This window comes from Phycodurus eques, chromosome 14, assembly GCF_024500275.1.
Source record: "Phycodurus eques isolate BA_2022a chromosome 14, UOR_Pequ_1.1, whole genome shotgun sequence".
Taxonomy (NCBI): Eukaryota; Metazoa; Chordata; class Actinopteri; order Syngnathiformes; family Syngnathidae; genus Phycodurus; species Phycodurus eques.
In genome coordinates, this window is record NC_084538.1 from 5,801,042 (window position 1) to 5,821,239 (window position 20,198).

General features: G+C 42.4%; 2 protein-coding genes across 4 annotated transcripts; both read right to left on the reverse strand.

Moving 5' to 3' along the window:
• Window positions 1–3,521: 3,521 nt before the first annotated feature.
• On the reverse strand, window positions 3,522–10,522 carry LOC133413083 (transcription factor Sp3-like). Of its 2 annotated transcripts, none has more exons than XM_061696998.1 (8): window positions 10,023–10,522; window positions 7,923–8,135; window positions 7,183–7,731; window positions 5,763–5,969; window positions 5,503–5,689; window positions 5,022–5,214; window positions 4,703–4,899; window positions 3,522–3,837 (listed from the first exon to the last, which is right to left on the reverse strand). In XM_061696998.1, the coding sequence occupies exons 1-8, from the start codon at window positions 10,074–10,076 to the stop codon at window positions 3,581–3,583; spliced, it is 1,857 nt and encodes a 618-aa protein (XP_061552982.1). In that variant the 5' UTR covers window positions 10,077–10,522; the 3' UTR covers window positions 3,522–3,580. The 2 variants fall into 2 exon arrangements, with proteins under 2 accessions (XP_061552982.1, XP_061552981.1); XM_061696997.1 differs by having other exon boundaries at window positions 7,183–7,743.
• Window positions 10,523–13,211: 2,689 nt separating this feature from the next.
• ola1 (Obg-like ATPase 1) lies at window positions 13,212–19,256 on the reverse strand. Of its 2 annotated transcripts, XM_061696172.1 has the most exons (12): window positions 19,169–19,256; window positions 18,944–18,990; window positions 18,779–18,876; window positions 18,567–18,710; window positions 17,233–17,360; window positions 16,314–16,489; window positions 16,162–16,242; window positions 15,963–16,060; window positions 15,160–15,300; window positions 14,957–15,053; window positions 13,736–13,858; window positions 13,212–13,494 (listed from the first exon to the last, which is right to left on the reverse strand). In XM_061696172.1, exons 3-12 carry the CDS (start codon window positions 18,874–18,876, stop codon window positions 13,393–13,395), a joined length of 1,188 nt encoding a protein of 395 aa, XP_061552156.1. In that variant the 5' UTR covers window positions 18,944–18,990; window positions 19,169–19,256; the 3' UTR covers window positions 13,212–13,392. The 2 variants fall into 2 exon arrangements, with proteins under 2 accessions (XP_061552156.1, XP_061552155.1); XM_061696171.1 differs by lacking the exon at window positions 18,944–18,990.
• Between the last annotated feature and the right edge of the window lie 942 nt (window positions 19,257–20,198).

Genomic DNA, 20,198 nt, shown 5'->3' on the forward strand with positions numbered 1-20,198 from the left:
TTTAATTGGAAAAATGATGGCCCTCTTAAAAAAAATTTTTTTTTAAGTTTTCTGAAAATAATTTAAGTTTTTCACATCGTCACTTAACTGTTATTTCAAAAAATAAAGTTTAGCTGGAAAGACAACTACTGTGGTGCCCTGACAGAACTTAGGTTTTTTTTTTGGGGGGGGGGGCAAACTCGAGGTACGAGCGTTGTCTAGTAGACATACCTCACTTGACAACAAGCAGCAATATGGCAGTGAACAACTTCAAAAAGGAGACTTCAACTGCTTATCGCCACTCTCCATTGAAGTATACTCTATAATTTAGGTATTTAAAGCAACTAAAATATGTTGCCTTAACAACGGCCCACGAGCGCAATGCGAACACAATGTCAGGTTCCATTGTCATGCTAATAGCATGAACAGCTACAATGTAACATCCCATGAAGCAACAAATATTTGAACATAAACAGTGCAGCAACACAGACAATATCAAATGCACGCGCAGATATTTCCAGACTTCTCGGTAAAAAAAAAGAATTTCTCCCATATTGGAGATGTCAAACGATTGCACACAGTCTGCATTTAACTTTCTTCATCCATTTGGGATCCTTAGTCAGCCAGTCTTTATTATTTGGAATTCATCCATCCATTATGAGTGATGTCGACGATCGTACAAGATGGGACTCGTATCCGTCAGGGTTGACGCCTGACGAGGTGCACAATTGTCAGGGATTCGTGGAGATGTGAAGTTCAGAAATGCCAAGCGCGTTAACTCGCTTATACAATAGTCAAAAGAAAAGAATTATGAAACTGCCTATTCGTAATTGCGTGCGTTCTGGAGCCAAAATAGAAAGTTTTGATGAAACCATTTCTTTTCTCTTGCAACGCCCGAGGGCTTGACCATAAAGAGTCATTTCAAATCCAAAAGGAAATGTAAACTACTCAGTCTACTCAGTACTCCAGCAAATAGATTTTCTAGTTTGATCGTGTTAAATAACCACAGGTATGAAAATAAAATCCGTTTTTAGTATTATAATCGTAATTTGAAACACTAGCCATCATCTTGCAAACCCTACTTTGAAACCTTAACCCTGTTTTGCAACCATAATTTGATACCCTTACACTTTTTTGAAACCCCAATTTGAAGCATGAACCGTTTTAAAACACTAATTTGAAACCCAACCCTGTTTTAAAGCCCTAATTTTAAACCCTAATTTCAAACCCTAACCCTGTTTTAAAGCCCTAATATTAAACCCTACCCGTTTTGAAACCCTTACCGTTTTGAAACACTCATTTGAAACCTAACCCTGTTTTGAAAACCTAACCTTGTTTTAAAACCGTACTTGGAAGCCCTAACCCAGGTTTGAAACCATAATTGGAAACCCTAAAACCCTACTTTGAAACCCTAACCCTATTTGGAAACACTAATTAAAATCCTTAACCCTGTTTTGAAACCCTACTTCGAAACCCTAAAATATAGCTGTTGTAACAGTCTTGGAGATATATTTTCCCAGTTTCCATAAAGCTTTCTCATTTTGATCACGTAATTATCCCATAAACATGAATCCATTTGTCTATTTTTAACCAAAACATAAAGGAGTTTTAGTTTTTTAAACTTAAGTTAAACTCTTGAACAGAAAATGTTTGTGACGTAGAAAACAAATGTTGACAGTGGTGTCGTCGTTCATACAAACGCTGGTGACAATGTTTCAGACTTTATTGTGATCCATTTGAAAAAAGGTTTTACAAAAAAAGGTAACATTCAATTTTTACACCAACTCTTAAAAAAAGAAAATCATTTTAAAATAAGGTTTTGATACGTTGAAATAAATTGTGTTGACTAAGTGATGGCTTCTATAAACAATAAGATCATACACATGTAAATAAATGCTACAAACATGAGGATTATACATGGAGGAAACAATAAACCAAGCAAAAAATTCACGTGATTGTTTTGTTTTTTTAACTTTCAAGCACACATGGCCACATGGTTTATTGCAAAAACGGAATCCCACCTCATTATCTGGACTGGAATGTTTGCTGCTACAATTTGTTGCATCCGTTTGCTGCAATTTTCAACATACAAACAGGAACTTATTTCAAAATAATAATAATAATAATGTCACTGTACAACAAAAAACGTGCAACTACACATTTTGAGTGTCATTTCCTTTTCGTCCGTTTGGCTGTTTTTCGGATTGAAAATCAAAACAATTTGGAGATGCATGTTTTTCGTTGGACTGACAAAGAAAGGGAAAACAAAATAAAAAAGTGGGAAAAGCACAAATTTGTAGAGAAACAAAAGAAAAAAAATTGTGGGGGAACATTCTGTCCTGGACGCTTGAAGAAGTTGCACATTTTATCCGCCCCCCACGCGCCACATTTCAACTTTTTTCAACAGACTTTGGAAAGCTCAGTTAGTGTTAGCCGGGCATTCGTAAAACTCTCTCCAAGGTAACCAGAAGTGATGGTTTCTTCCAGGAAAAGGCGTGAAATGTGCTCTCGTGACATTAACGTGATTGGAAAACGTTTTATTTTAGTGCACAACTAAATGGTCAAAAAAAAAAACAAGTGAGCTTTTTGCATTACGTGTTTTATCGGAGAAGATCCGTGGGCAACCTTAATTGTACACTTAAGCGCAGTTCCGAAACGTGTTAACTCCCACATGTAGACTTTTCCCCCCACACATTTGTGGAAGTCCACCTAGCATTAGCCTAGCATTCGCAACCATGTCCGAGGTGACCAGAAGTGACGGTCTCGTGACAATCCCAAGATTTAGTGCACAACTGAACAGTGGGGGGGGGGGGAAACAAAGAAAAAAAAACAAGTGAGCTTTTGCATTAGGTGTTTTGACAGAGAAGATCCACACCGACCTTAAAGATGGCACTATAAGCACACTTCCCAAACGCGTCGACCCCCTTCTAGTCACATTTAGACTTTTTATCCCCAACACATTTTAGAAAGTCAATTTAGCATCACGGTGTTAGCCTAGCATTTGCAAAATCATCTCCAAGGCGACCAGAAGTGATGGTCTCGTCCAGGAAACGGTGTGACGTTTGGTCTCGTGACATTACTTTCATCGGAAAGCCCCTTTATTTTAGTGCACAACTAAAATGGTGAGATAAACAAGTGAGCTTTTGCATTTGGTGTTTTGCCGGAGAAGAACGTTGCCGACCTTAACAATTGTACTCTAAGCGCACTTCCCAAACGTGTCGGGGAATCTTCCTGCGAAGGATCTTTGAATTAAAAATAAAAACAACAACACACACACACACACATGCACCGCCAGCATTTTATACACGACTATGATACAAAATAAGGCATTTCATTGTGTTTAACGTGTGTGTATGTGTTTGTGTGTGTGTGTATATAGCAACCATTTTGAATGCTTCCGCCGGCCTATAAAAAGACTGCAAAAACAAAGTCTGGATAACTCTTACTTAAAATATATATATTTGTCATATATATTTATATTCATATGTAAAAAAAAAAAAAAAAAAAGAAAAAAAAAAAAAAGAAGAAAAAAAAAGAAAGGAGATAAGAGAGGAGGTCCTTATGATCGGCCAGTTCTCTCACCCCTCCGTGCGTCCTGCCCTCATTCAATCGCCTCGCCGGGTGCCACAGTGACCAGTTGCAGCGGAATCTCCTGATTGGCTACCAGGTTGTGGGCGGCGGCCGACTGCAGGATGAGCGTGGTGCCGTCGGCTGTGATGAGGGTGTCGGTGGGCAAGGGCGACGACGACGAGGCGGGGGCGCCGCCCTTTTTGTTCTGGTGAGTCTTTATGTGCTTGGCCAGGTGGTCGCTCCGCATGAAGCGCTTGGCGCACTCGCCGCACACAAACTTCTTCTCGCCTGACACAAGGGACACCGTTAGCAATGTTAGCTTAGCTGCATATAGAAAATGGAAACCTGTACAGTGGTACCACAACTAATGAGTTTTTCAGGTTGCGAATCATGGCTCGTTTGATTTTTTTGGCTTTATAATGTGCTCCCGCCACAAGAGGGCGGCAGCGAAGTTCACAACTTCTGGCCACCCTCAGTTCATGGAGTTAGTTAAGTTCGTTCTCACATTTTTATTTTTTTTGTGCGCAGGTGTTTCCCTAAAGAAAATTCCAACCATGGAACCCAAGAAAGTGAGGGAGAAGGCATTAATAAACTGCAGTAATATTAGTAGTTTTTCACACAGGATAAAGAATATATGTAGTTATTTATTGTCTGTCTATATGTTGCTTCACCATTTGTTTAAATAGCCAAGGATTGTAACACCGCGACACTAACGCTACAACGTTTTGCATTGCGTGTTAGCATTAAGCTAGCAGACTTTCAAAGAATTGTTCACTATCTGCCAAACTATCTTGCGCTTAGACCTCAAATTGTTTCTCAAGTCAAAGTAAACAATTTTATTTTTTTATTTAACGGTTGCGCAACGTCTCACAGCTCAAAAAACTCAAGTTGGGTCACTTGTAAGTCGAGGTACCACTGTATTTTGCAGAAAAATGTTAGATATAGGATAAAAAGTGGTAATTCCGGTGAACTTATATTTTTGGGAGAAAGTTTTATATGGGAGGTGGTTTGGATACATTATGATTAGGTTTGGAAATGTGAGGGGTTTTTTTTGCACTTCAACTCCACTGGAAGTGTGGAGTTTGCATGTTTGCCAGAGCACCTGGAGAAAACCCACACAAGCACAGTTCCCGTTAAGTCACATCTGTTTCACCTGTGTGCGTCCTCCTGTGTCTCTGCAGCTCGTCGCTCCTGGTGAACCTCTTGCCGCAGTACATCCAGTTGCACACGAACGGCCGCTCGCCGCTGTGCCAGCGCAGGTGGGCGCGCAGGTGAGACGTCTTGCCGTAGACTTTGCCGCAACCGACGATATGGCAGATGTGCAGCTTCTTCTTGCCCAGCCCGGAACCTCTGTGAGTGTGTGTGTGATAAGTTTAAATGTTGTCTCAGGGGCAACATATATAATCATTCATTGACTCTCATTTTACCACCACATTTAACTTGACTATTAATATGATTGTCTTATTGCTGACCTTCCTCCGGACTCTTTACAGTTGGGGCAGGTGCAGGCCACCCTCCGCAGCCTCTTGCCCTCGCCGCTGGCGCCGTCCACGTCGTCGTCGGCGGCCATCTGCACGCGCAGGTTGTTCAAGTCGCTGGGGTTGAGCGTGGAGTCGCCACCCAGGTGCCACTCCTCAGATTCGGGCTCCTCCTTGATGTGGATGCCTGCGAGGACGGAGGAGATGCACGCTTAGGAAGAAAGGAGCATATGCAGTAAGGAGGGCCTTAGAATACAATTCTGATTTTGATCATTTTGTTCCTTTCTGTTCAGCTTGATAAATCGCTTTCCGTGGAGATGTTAGTACGCACGCTTGCTAAAGGAGACCCAGGATTCAAACCCCCCAACTGTGAGGCTGCTGTGCTAACCAGAAAGGTCATTTGTGTTATTTTTCGAATAAAAGTTTTGACTAAATATTTGCAAATCCAAATGAAGGACGTGTTAGTGCGTCGTACCAGCCGGGCTGTTGGTCACGTCGCTCTGCTGCGTGAACTGCACCCCGCTTTGCGTCAACGAGTTGACGGTCACAGTCTGGAGGTTGGGCAGGGTGACCTGCGGGAGGGTCTGCACTGGGGCCAAGGTCAGCTGTTGGCCCTGCCCCTGTGGCAGTTGGAGCCCCTGAAGCGACTGAACACCCTGAACCTAAAAACACAGGACACATCTAAATATCCTCTTCTGAGAACTTTCTGGTCACATGCCCATCACGCTTGCCCACCTGGAACGTCTGCCATTGGATCTGCCCGGTGGGGCTGACCGTCTGGGCCTGGATGAGGAAAGTCCCCGGGTTGACCAACTGGACGCTCTGAAGGGTCTGACCAGCCGCCGCCGCGTTCAAGTCTTGGCCCGCTGCCACCTGGGCTTGACCGTCGCCCGACAGCTGCAGGATGGGCTGCGAGAGGGTGGCGGCGCTGGAGGACGACACCTGGCAAGGTCAGCGAGAGGGAGGAAGATGGAGGTTATGCTGAGTTCAGGAAGAGTGGGAATTTGGTGCTATAGCGCGGTAGTGTAAATGAGTCAGTCTTTTGTGATGCTGTGACAAAATGCTATACAGGAAGCGAGAAAGTTTTCAAAATCATATTGGATTTTTAATTTGTTACACAATGTCGCCTTTCTTTCGGAATATTACAAGGAGTAACGATTTGTTTATGATTAGCTTGTCATTCGAATAGCAATGGGGGATTTAGATTTAGCTCTAAGCTTTTAAGTATACATACGTTGTGTTTTACAACGATACTTAACTAGATTTCTAATTTTTAATGTAACTGTGATGGATGAAATAGCTACGCTTGCATTCATTGTCGCCAGCGATGGTCGTCACGGCAGGTTAAATTCACGTGAATGGGAGTGGACGACAAGCTCAAAATATACCTTCTCTTTTTACCCCCCCCCTCCGTCGTCTCACGGTCCCTATTTGAAGGCCGACAATCCGACGCTTGCTAAATTCTTCTTCACAATGATTTACACACACTGAATGCACATTCGCACCACATTGATTGACAGGGAGGACGGGCGTTGCCCTGAACGCGAGTGCGCAGACGCCGTGATATGGACCAATGAGAGCCAAGCTGGGTTCCATATTGCAATTAGGGAAGACGAGGAACCCAATCAGTGCAAAGATCATTTACATGTCAGATAACGAGAAATGCGACTGTCGCAAATGCTAGCCGGAAAAGACCTACTAGAATAGCTTGAAAAGGGGCATTTTGGGCATTTCCAACCCAAATTATTTTGCAAACCCAATAAAAAGACAAAGATTATCAAAATTAATTTAAAAAAATAGATGGAAGGGGACCTTTAAATACAGTTCGGTTTCATGTAACATTTATGTACATTTGTATTTAATCTGTTTGTATTCAAACATTAATTGAGGTACAATTTTTTTTTTATTCTGTGGACTGTAATACATTTTAACAGAACCATTATTTAAGTGCAGTTTTTTGCTTAATTTTCCTGTATTTAAGCACAGTGTTAATGTTCAAACTGTGCATGTTACAGTGGCTTCCTCTCTGTTCGCAGCCATGTTGCAGTGCATCAACTATGAACTACAGAAGCCACAAAAAAGGGCGGAGAAATGAACACAAAGGAATCAATAAAATCAATGTATTGGACACTCCTACTTGAGAGTGCACGCTGACCTGGATCTGCTGCAGGTGGGAATTAAAGTTCTCTGAAGAGGACGAGGGGTCCGACACGCCGGCGGACACGGCTGTGGCCTGAGTCAGCACACCCGTCCCGTCGATGGTGGCGGGGAGCTGCGAGGGGGCCTCGGAGGTGGGCACGTAGAGCTCCTGGTTGCCGTCGCCCCCCACCGTCAGTTTGCCATCCTGCCCGGCGCTCTCTAGGGTCTGACCGCTCATGATCAGCGTGCCCTCCGCCGTCACGCCTGTGGCGATGGGTACCGTCTGTGCCGCCGTCAGGCCCAGTGACTCCAGGTCAACGCTGTTGATGGGCACGAAGGTGATGTTGCCGGGCAACCCCACGGGATACGCCGAGCCCCCGGCCAGCGGGAGGCCCTGGATGGACTGCACTTGCCCCGCCTGCGTCAAGAGGTCCGTGGTGGCCGCCGTAGAGCAGCTGATTCCGATGCCGCCATGACTGTTGTCTTGGAGGAGCTGGATCTGCCCCGTGCCGTCATCCAAGCCTTGCGTCTGGAAGCTTGTCAGCGTCCCGTCTGCGTTTTGGATCTGAGGGATGACCTGAGGCGGTAATTTTCCAATCAGCAGACTAAAATGGGGGCGTACAGTAAACCTCCGCTACTTGCGATGGACGGCGACCGAGCCCGGCCGCAAATAGTGGAAACACGAGTAACTTATTGCAATCAAATTATTCAATGAATATTTGCAGACCTACTTCCCGCAACACAACCTCATCTTACCTGATACTGTATGCCCGACACGCCATTGGCCGCCGCCTCGCCCCCAGGCGCCGTGACATAGATGGGCTGGTTGTGGAGACCACTGAGGGGAAGCACGTACTGCCCGTTGGACGTGACGATTCCGCCATTGAGATCATCCTTGGCGGCCGAGACGGGCGTTAACACCTCCCAGCGGTCTGATCCCGACAGCTGAATGGCAGACATGTCTGTCGTCTATGGAGCAGGAAGTTGAGGTTGGGGGGGGGGGTTAGCAGATTAGCAAGAAGTAGGTAGACCATCTCATTTTAAATCAGACAAGCTTGGGGGGGGGTATGATGGCCTGTCCATCTCTATCCATTTTGTCTTCTTTTAGGTTGGCAGGTGAGCTGGAGCCCATCTCAGCAAACTTTGGAGGATAAGTGGGGTGAACCCCAGACTGGTCACCAGTCAATCGCAGGGCACGTAAAGATGACCATTCACACTGACAATATCACACCCATCTTCAATGAACCCAACGGGCATGTTCTTGGAATGTGGGAGGAAGCCGGAGCCCCATACAAGCACGCTGAGAACATAAGAAGGCTGGAGCCCTGATTCAAACCCCGAACTAACTACTAGCTCACTGTGTGAAAAGGTTACAAAAAATATATATAAACATTTTCATTACATGAGAGTAAAGACACACTAAGAGTAGGATTTTGTCCCAAAAATGAGAGCGCCAAGAAGAATATATGTCCTAACCACTACTTTGCCATGGTGCCAAAATGGCCCACCAAGGATCAAAATAACATCACATGCAAAAAAAAAAACTGTTAAGGCGGTTCGCGAGGCAAAAATGTTCATAAAACGCACGTAACAGTGGCTAGCTGGCGGGCAGAGATTCAAACTCCCAACCTCAGAACTGTGGAACAGACATGTTACAGTAAATGTAAGTTTTAAAGGCAAAATGTTCACTGTAGTGCCAATAGCTCACACACGAGCTGGCGTAATAGTGCCTAAGTAGAGATTCAACCCTAAAACTTTACAACTGTGAGGCAGATGTGCAAAACACTAGATGGCCGTAATGGCCTATGAAAGGGTCAAAAAATTTAAACACGTTTAAAATTACACGAAAACTAGGTTTTTCAGGCAAAAAAAATAAATAAATGCTCAGAAAAGCACAGCTAGCTTTATGGTGGCTTCCACCAAGATTCGACCCCAGAAATGTGAAGCGCCCATACTAACCACAAGTGCACTAGACTGCTATGATGACATATCAAAATGGTCAAAAGAACAAAACAAGTAAGTCAAATGAAACGAAAATTACACTTTAAGTTGGTTTCTGAGGCTAAAAAAAAAAGATTGCAACACACGAGCTAGCAATAGGATGGTGGCCAGTTTCGAACACTGAACCTCAGAACTGTGAAGCAGCCGTGGAACACCACCAAGCTACCATGCTGACATGATGCCATCAAAAGGATCAAAATAACAGAAGTGAGTCAAATCAAGTTTCGCTGCACGAAAAGTGCCTTTTGAGGCAGAAACGTGCTCTCGAAAGGAGAGTTCGTGTAATGGTGGCTAGCTGGCGAGCAGCGGTTCGAACCTCAGAACAGTGAGGCACATGTGTCAACCACTAGCCTAGCATCCTACTTAAAGGGTCAAAATAACATCACATGCGAGTAAAATATGACACCAAAGGCGTGTGTGGTTTATTCTTTTTTTTCAGGTAAAACCGCTTGGCAAAGCGCCGCTAGCTCGCATAATGGTGGCACGCAGGCGAGTGGGGGATGGGCGAGAAATGAACGCTACTGTTTTTGATTATGGACGCCGAAGCCGTGCGACATCGCGCCGTCGCTGTCCTCCCTCCAGCCGCCCGAGAGCACCGAGCGACCGTCCTCGCACCGAGCGACCTGCCTCTCAGCGTCCTACCCACTATGGGCGGGTTTTAGCGGGGTAAAAAGTGGGTGGCCGTTGTGGAGAGTGGGGGGAAACACAGGAAGTGTACTACGGCGTTTCACCCTCCTCCACCCTTCCCCACCCCCCAAAAGCCACCAAAATTTCTAAACGTGTGAACTTCCACGCTCGTCAAACACGACACACGAGCGAGGAAAACGAGGGCAACCGAATTTCGGGGGAGTTTACCTGCGTTTCCTGCAGAAAGTCGCTTTGACTGCTGTCCACGTCCGCGGACGCCATTTCTCCCTTGTTTCACTCGGTAATCTTCAACTCCCGTCGGGCCTCGAAAGCCCCGCAAAGCATCCCCCTCCTGGCGACTCTCTCTCGGTCCACCCCCCGGAAAAAAAGCTTTCCCCCCAGTCCCTACCGACCCACAACTCCCCTCAAACTTTGCAGGGAGGCGAGGGGCCACCGGGACGCAGAGAACGTCTGTTTACAAGTCCGTCGCCAGCCTGCTAGCTCGGCTGTTAGCTCACCATAGCCGAGCTAGTTAGCCACCGAGTAAAGAAAAAAAAAAAAAAAAAAAAAAAGGTTTAAACAAGACGAAACTCCCGTCAGTAAAACTCACCGCCCGAGTCGCTAACTGTTTTAATAGTTTACATCCCGAGCGGGGACGTTATTAAACGCCGCTAACTCCAAACATGATCATTTTTTCATAGACGGGCTAGTAAGTGTTGATCGGTGAATTCGGGTCGATTTTTTTTTTCTATTTTGATTGACGGTGCGGGAAACACAAAGGGGAGGGACTTAGAGAGGTCGACTGTGTAATTTGCATCACATTACAGGACGTCCCACCTTTCTTCTTTGGGGCGATTGGCTAAAGGTGGCAGTGAGTCGACGTGTGATTGGCTGGCTACGATGTCAGTCGTTTTTAAAGGAAGTATGTTTCCTGTTTGGGGGCAGTTGGACAAGAAACGTCGGGGAACTATTGTCCTTATTTTTTAAATCAGCTTTTGAAAATATATTTTGTTAACCTTGTAAAAATATAAAAATATATCCATGTTGTGGAACTGCCAACTTTAAAAAATATATATAGGTCATTACAGAATTGAACACTTTCCCCTTCCATGAAAATAAATAAATAAATCAATAGCCAGAATACAGTAATACATATGTGTAAATTATAATTGTCCTGAGACAGCATGTAACTAGCTGTAGTAAATGTGATTCCTAAATATTTTACAATATAAAATAGCCCCTGTACCACTTATCCTCACTTGGGTCACGGGTGTGCTGGCACCTTATCCCAACTGACTTTGGACAACACCCTGAACTGGTCGCCAGCCAATCGCAGGGCACATACAGACAAACATTCACACTCACATCCATAGCTACGACAATATGCACGTTTTTGGAATATGGCAGGAAACCGGAGTACCCAGGGAAATTCCACACAGGAAGGCCGGAGCCCGTATTCGAACCTAAAACCTCTGACCTGTGAGGCGTGCTAATTATTAGTCCACCATGGCTTTTGATGAGCAACATCAGATTTTTTTTCATCTGATTTTGATGTCTTCCTTGTAACGTTCAAACATTGAGTTTTCTCACCGACATTTTAAATAATAGTCATTATGTTATGAAGTTGTGTCTTATATGCACACAACTAGGGTTAGGGTTAGGTTAGGTCAGATTAATCGATTATCAAAATAGTCGATTCATTTTTTGCGCTGCTCCACACAACTCTGCTGCTATAACCTTTTCGCTATCCAGAGGAAGAGACAAAAAAGTGAGGTAAACATGACTCAGCAAAAGTGAGGTCCTCATGCTAATTGCTCTGACGATGAGTAGACCTAAAGTTCTCTCTCCTAATTTTTAGATTTTCCAATGTTTTCAGCCATAATGACTGCTTGTTTTTTCCCCAACTACTGTACATGTAATAAAAGTTTCTCCACCTACTCGGGTTCTCTTTGAGATTCAAAACAAAGTGATAAACGTGCAAAACATTGCTGTACATTCGGCCATCCCCCCCCCCCCCCCCCAAAAAAAAAGTGGTTTATAAAGGCTTATAAGCATTTGTAATTACCTTTATTAAGACTGACCACCATATTGGGGTTGACATCTTTGGTGCGACACACGCCGCATGATGAACAAACATGGCATCTGTAAAGCTGTAAAGTTGAGTTTACGGTGGAGTTTAAAGAGAAAGCACAGCTGCAGTGCGTGGCAAAAGCTAAACATTTGTGATTGAAACATTGCTTAAACATTTATGACTTAAATATTTACCCATGAAAAAAAAAATCAATTTTAATGATTCAACATTTAAAATGCTTTTGTAGAAATAAACGCCTCACTCCTATCAAGTCAAGTTCACTTGCATAGTGCCTGCGTTATGTAAAAACTCACAACCTCACACTTCTAATAAACCTCTAACTGCCTGATACTCTATACAATTAGAGTATATGATGAAATATGATTGTAGTTGTAAATCCCTTAATGACGATAAGTGGTATTTAAAATAGATGGATGTATTTTTTAGTAGTTTTTAATCATACAGTAGTGTATTTAATTCCTCTCACATGACTAATGTATAGATTTACAGTATTTACTTCTCCGTGTAACTTTTTTCCACTAAAAAAAATGTTAGCTTAGGGTGTGAAACTTGACAAAAATACAAAAAAATATATCATACTTCCAAGTGGATAACTATCCATATAATATTAGCCTCATAGGATAATTGCCTTTGTCCTTTTTGAATGTTTTCAGAAAACAAAAAACATTCTTAGTTGCTTCGATACAACCTTTGTGGATGAACATGATCTGGATGACTGAGAATCTACAAAGAAAAAAAGTTTAGCAAGCACATTCGTATTTTTTAATTGCTATCGTGACAGTAAGTTGGGAAATGATTTAAGACAGTGATTCTGAAAGTGTGATAGGAGTACTGCACAGTGGTATGCGGGCTCCCTCTACTGGTATGCGAAAAATGACCGCCTAAGTACTTTTCAGTTGTATTTAACTTTTTAGCACATTTGCATTTAATCTTTTATAGTTGTTTCCTTTTGGACTTTTATTTGGGATCCATTTTTAGTTAATTCGTATCAGCAAAAATAAAAAAGTTTCCCCCCTATATTTAAGTTCACACTGCGCATAATGTTACAAGGTCTTATAATAAAATAACATTCTTTTTGGAATAAAGCCATCTTGTTTTTTATGAAAATATAGGTCTACTACACTATTTTAATGTTGGTCATTATGGTGGTACTTGGAGCGCTAAATATTTTTTTCACGTAGTACTTGGTGTCAAAAGTTTGAGAATGACTCACTTGACTTAGGCATTTATGCCCTTTGACTAACGATAATTGACAAGAACTCAGTAACAAGGCGACAGTGAAAGACAAGACGTGAAGATAACATCAAAAAATGTAAAAGGAATCATGAGCGGGTTCTGTCACATTTTATTGATGCGTGCGTATTGATGATGATGATTTAGACATGTTTTTAGGGCAGCTTTGACAGTCCACATGATTCTGGAGCAGATTAAAGGCCTTCTGTGTGTGGTCAATAAAAAGCAAAGTGTGGATGGCATTCTCCTATTTAAAAATAATTTTTGACAATCTTATTTCTTCTTGGGCGCATTGGGTGTATTGAATTTAAAGAAGATGATGTCACCGTCCTCCACCACGTAGTTCCGACCCTGTTGCCTGTATTTCCCTGCAGCCTATGAGGTTAAAATGAAAATAGAATACACATGATTAAAATGCCTCATTTTATCAAAGGGCTTGCTGTGGACAATAAAACTAAACACAGTAGTGGGGTTTGCAAAGCAGTGTGTGGGACATGCTCAAATCACGTACTAAAATGAATGGAGCACTTTTAAAGAGACTTATCATTATATTGGTATGTGTGCAAATGTTTTGCCACTGTGTAATAAGACCTCAGGTTTCATTATTCTGCTGTACCTTGACCGCATTTTCGGTGCCCTCCTCTTTGAAGTCGTCAAACTTCATCACCTCGGCCATGATGAAGCCCTTCTCAAAGTCGGTGTGGATCTTTCCGGCCGCGTGTGGAGCTTTGCTGCCTTTCTGTTGGGTCGCAACAACAACAACAAAATAAATACATACATACATTAAAGTTTTCATGCTGCGAGAGATATAAAATGCATCCAAAATCAGGCAGAGAAAACCCTCATCTGTGAGCGAGTCATTTGTTTCCCACTTCAGTCCTACAGTTACAAAACGGTGGGGTTCATTTACATACTAACCACGCAGACACAGAGTTTCTTTGCCCGTGACTTGGTCAGCTAGGCTGGGGAAAGATCCGGAGTGACTTTGAAGCGACGACACTGTCGGAAACGGTATCACGCAGAAACACCCACATATGTGTGACACCCCTGCGATCACGTCAAAGTCAAAAGGGAAGCAGAGCTGCATTGACTTTGGTTGGATGCGCAGATTGGCGTTAGCTAACAGCGTTAGCTTCTGATAAGCGCCACTTGCACGATTATGCGGGTGCGAAGTTCTGGGTCTGATGGTGATATTTGTGTTTGGTAATCTGTCCATGTGCCACATACACAATGTGTAGGGTATGAAGTGCTGCCACCATGAATGAAAACACTAGTTTTTTTCAAATCCCTAGTCTTTTGCGTGCGTGTGTGTGTTGTGTTTGTGACTGGTTGTGTTTTTCTCTGTGTGCATGTGTTTTTGAACACGTTTGTGTTTTTTTGTGTATCTCTGTGTGACTTTGTATCGTTTGTGTGTTTTATTGTGTGATAGTTATTTTGCATGTGTGAGTGAGCTTGTTTTTTTTTTTCGCGTGCGATTTTGTTTGTGTGTTTTTGTATGCATTTGTGATTTTATTTGTCTGTTTTTGTATGCTTGTAGTCTTTGCAATGTATGTGTGTTTGGCTCTGTGTGTTTGTAATTTTGTTTGCATTTTCGCGTGTGCATTTTTGTGTGTGTGGCTCCTTTGTGTGTTGTGTTTATGCAGATTTTTGTGTATGTTTTCGGTGTGTTTGCATACGCGTGAGCTTTTTTGTGATTTACGTTGACGGCGCATCTACCTTCCACTCCATTACGTTGCCGAAAGATAAAAAAAAAAGCCCAAGAAAAAGCAAAACCGGCCCAGAGTTAATCCTTTGACGCACTGCGAGCGCGGGTGGTAATGCCGAAGGACACACTTACCCTGACGGTCCACGCTCGCACCTCGTCCGGTCCCGCAGTGAAGAAGTATTCCAGCTGTAGCGCCGCGTAGCCCGTCTTGATTATTTTGGTGAGGACACTAAACAGAGACCAAGTCAACGACAATATTGTTTCACAACACAATCACTCTTTTTTCGGAATTGCTGGACGACTTATTGGTCCAACTAGAAGTGCGCGTGTGTCACCTCTGTGTCTTTTGCTCCTCGCAATATTTCTTCTGCTCCTCCGGCTCCATGTCAAACAGTTTGGACTCTGACGCTCCGCTGAGGGGGATCACCATGGAGCCCGGGTCGTGAGTGTCCACCCACTCCTTGATTTTAGCCAACCTAAGACGAGAGAACAGAGGCTACGTACGATGTGACAACACTCACCTCCAGCCATTCATTTTCTATTGCACTTGTCCTCACAAGGGTTGTGAGTGAGTAGAACCTGGACTGGATGCCAGCCAATCGCAGGTCACATACAAACAAGCATTCACACTAACGTTCCCGTCTGGACAATTTCAATCAACCTAACATGCGTGTTGTGGGAACATCCAAACGCCACACAGGAGATGTTCCAATGGAAATTTGTACCCGGAGCGCCTGACTGTGAGGCAGACGTGCTAACCACGAGCCGTCATGCTGCACACAAAAACGAAACAAAATGCACCCACAAAACAAAAAACACAACCCCCCCAAAAAAAATCAGAAAAAAAAAAAAAAAAAAGAACACACTCAAACAAAAACGGATGCAAAACAAGATCAAACAAAAAAAAAATGCTCACAAAAACAGACAGAAAGACACAAAAACGTTTTTGTTTAAACCACACACCGAAAACAAAACCCTAACCATACACAGGGAAAAAATAAAGTTAAAAAAAACGCACACAAAAACTAAAACCACACAACAAAAAAACTAAATCAGAAAAACTCACCCATACACAAACAAAAAAACAAAACAACAAAAATACTAAATCACTCACACACAGAGAGCGAGAGGAACGTACCACTTGTTCTTTTTCCTAATGTAATCCTTCTCGGAGAGGTTGACCAAGTAGATCATCGGTTTGGATGTGAGGAACAAGTACTTGTTCAGAACCTCGATCTGGAAACATGACCACAATTCAATCAACGCGGCACGCACATAAACAGAGTCCACACACACTCAACACACAAGAACTTCGAGCCACTAAACGGGCGGCGTACCTCTTTGTCATTCCAATCGTGGCAGAATCGCACGTGTTTCTTCTCGTCCACCACCCAGTTCTTCACCTTCAACATGATGTCCTGGACAGAGAAGACGCTCATTTAGCATGTTACTTCCATCCGGAACGACAACAACAGTATAAAAGGCGTACGTATTCGGGTTTCAGCTTCTTGTCGTTGCCTCGGACCGCCGTCTTCTCCAGCTTGTCGATGATGGGCGTGATCATCTCCTCGTCCTTGAGCCGCAGCTCCTCGTGGATGATCTCCATGTCCCGCACCGGGTCCACGTTGCCCTCGACGTGGATTATGTCTTCATCGTCAAAGGCCCCTGGAAAAAAACAAAACAAACAAATAAAAAAAAACATTTGCCCTCATTTACTTATTAATATATTTTCCCAAATATGTTGGTACTTACCATTTTTTACCAACTATTTGTATTATTAAATTTTTGTTACAATTTTTCCCATCAACTATTTTATTTAATTGATTTTCTAATTTTTTTAAATAACTTATTTTCCAATACTTTGTCATATTTTTAAATGTTTTATCTTTGTGTATTTTTGTATATTATTTGTTTATATTTGTGTAATTCTTATAGTGTGTATTTTCAAGTATTATTTTTTTGTATTTATGTCAGTTATTTCTGTGCATTTTCAAAAAATATATTATTATCTTTACATATTTATTTAATGCATGTTTTTTGTCCAATACTTTTTGTATTTTGCTATTAGTTTGCTATTTTACATCTCTCTAATGTTTAGTATTTTTATTGAATACCTTTGTTATATTTATTTGTAACATTTGTGTACTTTCCCTTATATGTTTTTTTTCCCTAATAATGTTCATTTGTGAATTATTTTCAATTGCTTGTCTAACACTTTTTTTCCTAACATGTTTCCATCTAATGTTTAGTAATATTTGGAGCATTACCGCTGCAGCTCTCATGAGATTGTGCCACAGAAGGTGTTTGGGTTCAGTGAGCTGGGCTGCACCTGTACGCTTCATTCAAGTTGTTTGGGCGCAGCAGCTGCGGGGTCGACACACACACGCAAGGACAGACACACAACTCACGTGTCATGTGGAAGATGCCATCACAGGCGCTGATGTGGGAGAGGAACGCGTTCCCCAGCCCTTGCCCCGAGTGAGCCCCCTTCACCAGGCCGGCGATGTCCACCACGTTAAGGAAAGCGGGAACCTTACTGAGGAGGAGACGGCAGCAGTGTTGCAACGCTGGTGTACGGTCAACCTTCACTTACTCAATAATCTTTATTTAGAACATAACTAAAACTTGAAAAATGCACCTATTCAGGACTACGTGTATGTTTCCAAAAATGATTACAAAAATGTGAAGAGATGCACAATATTTATTAAAAAAAATTACAAAACATTTTGCATTTCTATCACCCTTTTAGTGCTTTGCGCACTGCGGGGTCAATATAGAGTATGTAAAATAAAATGTAATCAAAAAATGTGTGGGAGGATACAGGCAACCAGGGTACAGCATATGGGACATGGTTTGGTACATATTTGTGCAGAAAGAAAATTATTTGACGTCATCAAAAACTGATTTTTGTAGTATACTATATAATATAACTTCATTTTTACTAGGTTTTGTGTTCAATCGTCTAACATTGATGTTTCCGAATTATACATGAAAGCGTCATTAATGCACTGGTTTTCATGAGCGCTGTTTGAATGTAACTCGAGTCCAACCAACAAAACTAAAACACAATAAGGTGAAGCGCATTAGTGAGGCCATTTATAAAGGTTTTGGCTTTAAAAATAAAGCTGATGTCAAAAGGTAACTCCTGCAGTCTTTTGTGCCTTGCACCGGCAACATTTCCTTTTCGAGTCGCTTGATTGTCATGTGACCAGCAAGCGTCATGTTGCTTGTTTCCTTTAAAGTCCGGGACACATTTCAACCAACACTTGGAGACAGTACTGTTAATAGGTTTCACTATTGCTGTTGTATTCAAACAGTGAAATCGATAGTAATCCACATCAAATACAAATGAAGCTGGTGCTTCTTCAAATTGTCATCCTTTACATCCTCCCGTCCCGGTCTTTAAACAGCTCAAAGTGCATCGGCGACTGTGGTTCTCCTTGCCCACATGCAAGGGCATGACAGAACCTTAATTGCTCTCTATTTTTTTTCACTTCACTCGAGGATTGGCATAGCTGATGCTCGGTTGTAACCCAAATTTGATTTTGCGACACAAAGAAGAAAGAAAAAAAACAAATGACAACTCATAATTCGAAAAACTTGCATGTTGGGGCATTCGTAAGGCAAGGTGGCACTGTATTTTTAAACATTTTTAGAGAGAGTCAACAACTTAGGGTTTTTCACTATTCGTGGTGGGGCTTGCCCACTATCCATCGCAAATAGTTTACTGCATACAACCCACCTTGCTGGTTTATGATACTGGCAGAGAAAATCATAGCGTTCATCGGGGACGGGCACTCTGCTCTCGTTTGGGTCGATGGTGCAGAAGGGAAAGTTCTCGGCTGCAGCTTGGCTTTTGGTCAACACGTTGAAAAAGGTGGATTTGCTGCAAACAATTCCCCCGAGATATGTATTAACAACAAATCCGCTTCACGTGTATCCATTTGCGCCTACCCGACATTCGGCAATCCCACGATTCCGATTTTAAGCGACGTCCCAAAGCGTCCAATCAACTGGGGCTGCTTAGGGGCATCTCCCTTCTTTGGAGGCATCTGCGAGAGAGTGGCGTCAGGTTACCATTCAGCCACGACAACATATTGCCCCAAGGAATAGTCCTACCTTTAGAGCTTCTAAAGACACTTTTAGGTTCGGTAGCTTTGAGTTAGCTGTAGTAAAAACGTGTAGTCACTCACTCATTCAAACACGATATGCTAACGTTAGCAGGCGGCTAACGTGAGACACTCTTGAATATGTCCGAACGAGTCACTGACCGACTCTCCGCGCGGAAACCAAACGTACACCTCAGGTTTTGAGCTTTAGTGTGCAAACCATTTTAATGTGTACCTTTGTTTTTGTTTCTACGTGCCGTAAACTTCAGTGAACGCCGCTCACACGGACCACTCCGCTGGGAAAGACCAGACAGGCTGCAGCGAGAGCTAAACGGAAGTGTTTTGGTAAGCGAGCCTTCCGATTGGTCGGGGCGGCAAGAGGCGTCTACGTCACAGTTACTCGACGCAATTATCACATGTTAATAACGTAAAACAAAAGTAATACCAAAAAAGCATTTTAATTTAATCGAATGTTAGTTTTTTTCTTGATAAGCATTTAACCCAACAAAATCCACTCTTGAAAGATAATTATCGGAAGGGAATTTGACAACTGTGCGCTCCGATTGGTCGGTCAGACAGTTGAGTGCTACGTCATAGGTGCACGACACACACCGTATTCACACTATCGACATTTTCTTGGCTGAATTATCACCGAACGTTTACAGATGCATTTAGAGATACAATATTATACCTAGTATACCTTTAAGTATACCTTTTTTAAAACCATATCAGAACAGTGTATTTGGCACGAGTTGTCTACTCCCAGTGAATTCATGTCTTTGTGAGTTTCTTTACAGCATACAGGTGCATCTTAATAAATTAGAATACTGTAGTTCATTGTATTCCAGCATTGCAATTCCTAAAGTGAAACTCTTATTATACGGATTCAACAAGAGACAATACTTTTCAAAAGGCTAATTCCAACCTCATTTCCCTATTAAAATCTTTTTGAGGGTTTATGAAACAATTTATTTGGAGTTTGTAAAAGGTGGGTTTTCAAAATTACTCAAATCATGAAATTTACTATGCTGTGAATCTAAGAATTTGAACTACAGAAATCCATCCATTTTCTTGTATCGCTTATCCTCACTAGGGTCACGGAATACATTTTCTAATTTGAGATGTGGCTTTATAGTCATATATAATAAATGACTAATTTCAGTAAAACTGTTATAAGGGCTGGGATTTTTGCATTTACATTTCTTTAATTGACCCATCTCTGCCCATAGAGAATATAATTTGCATTACTGTACTCCTAACTCTAA

Bases quoted from the DNA above. Each gene is read 5' to 3' on its own strand.
- ola1 (XM_061696171.1), bottom strand. From the start codon at position 18,876: ATGCCTCCAAAGAAGGGAGATGCCCCTAAGCAGCCCCAGTTGATTGGA. The intron at 18,711-18,778 runs GTAGGCGCAAAT...AATTGTTTGCAG, and splicing joins GTGGGATTGCCGAATGTCGG to CAAATCCACCTTTTTCAACG. The intron at 15,054-15,159 runs GTGACACACGCG...GTCTCTGTTTAG, and splicing joins GAGGAGCAAAAGACACAGAG to TGTCCTCACCAAAATAATCA.
- LOC133413083 (XM_061696997.1), bottom strand. From the start codon at position 10,076: ATGGCGTCCGCGGACGTGGACAGCAGTCAAAGCGACTTTCTGCAGGAA. The intron at 7,744-7,922 runs GTAAGATGAGGT...TTACCGCCTCAG, and splicing joins TGTCGGGCATACAGTATCAG to GTCATCCCTCAGATCCAAAA. The intron at 5,690-5,762 runs GTGGGCAAGCGT...CTGTGTTTTTAG, and splicing joins TCCAATGGCAGACGTTCCAG to GTTCAGGGTGTTCAGTCGCT.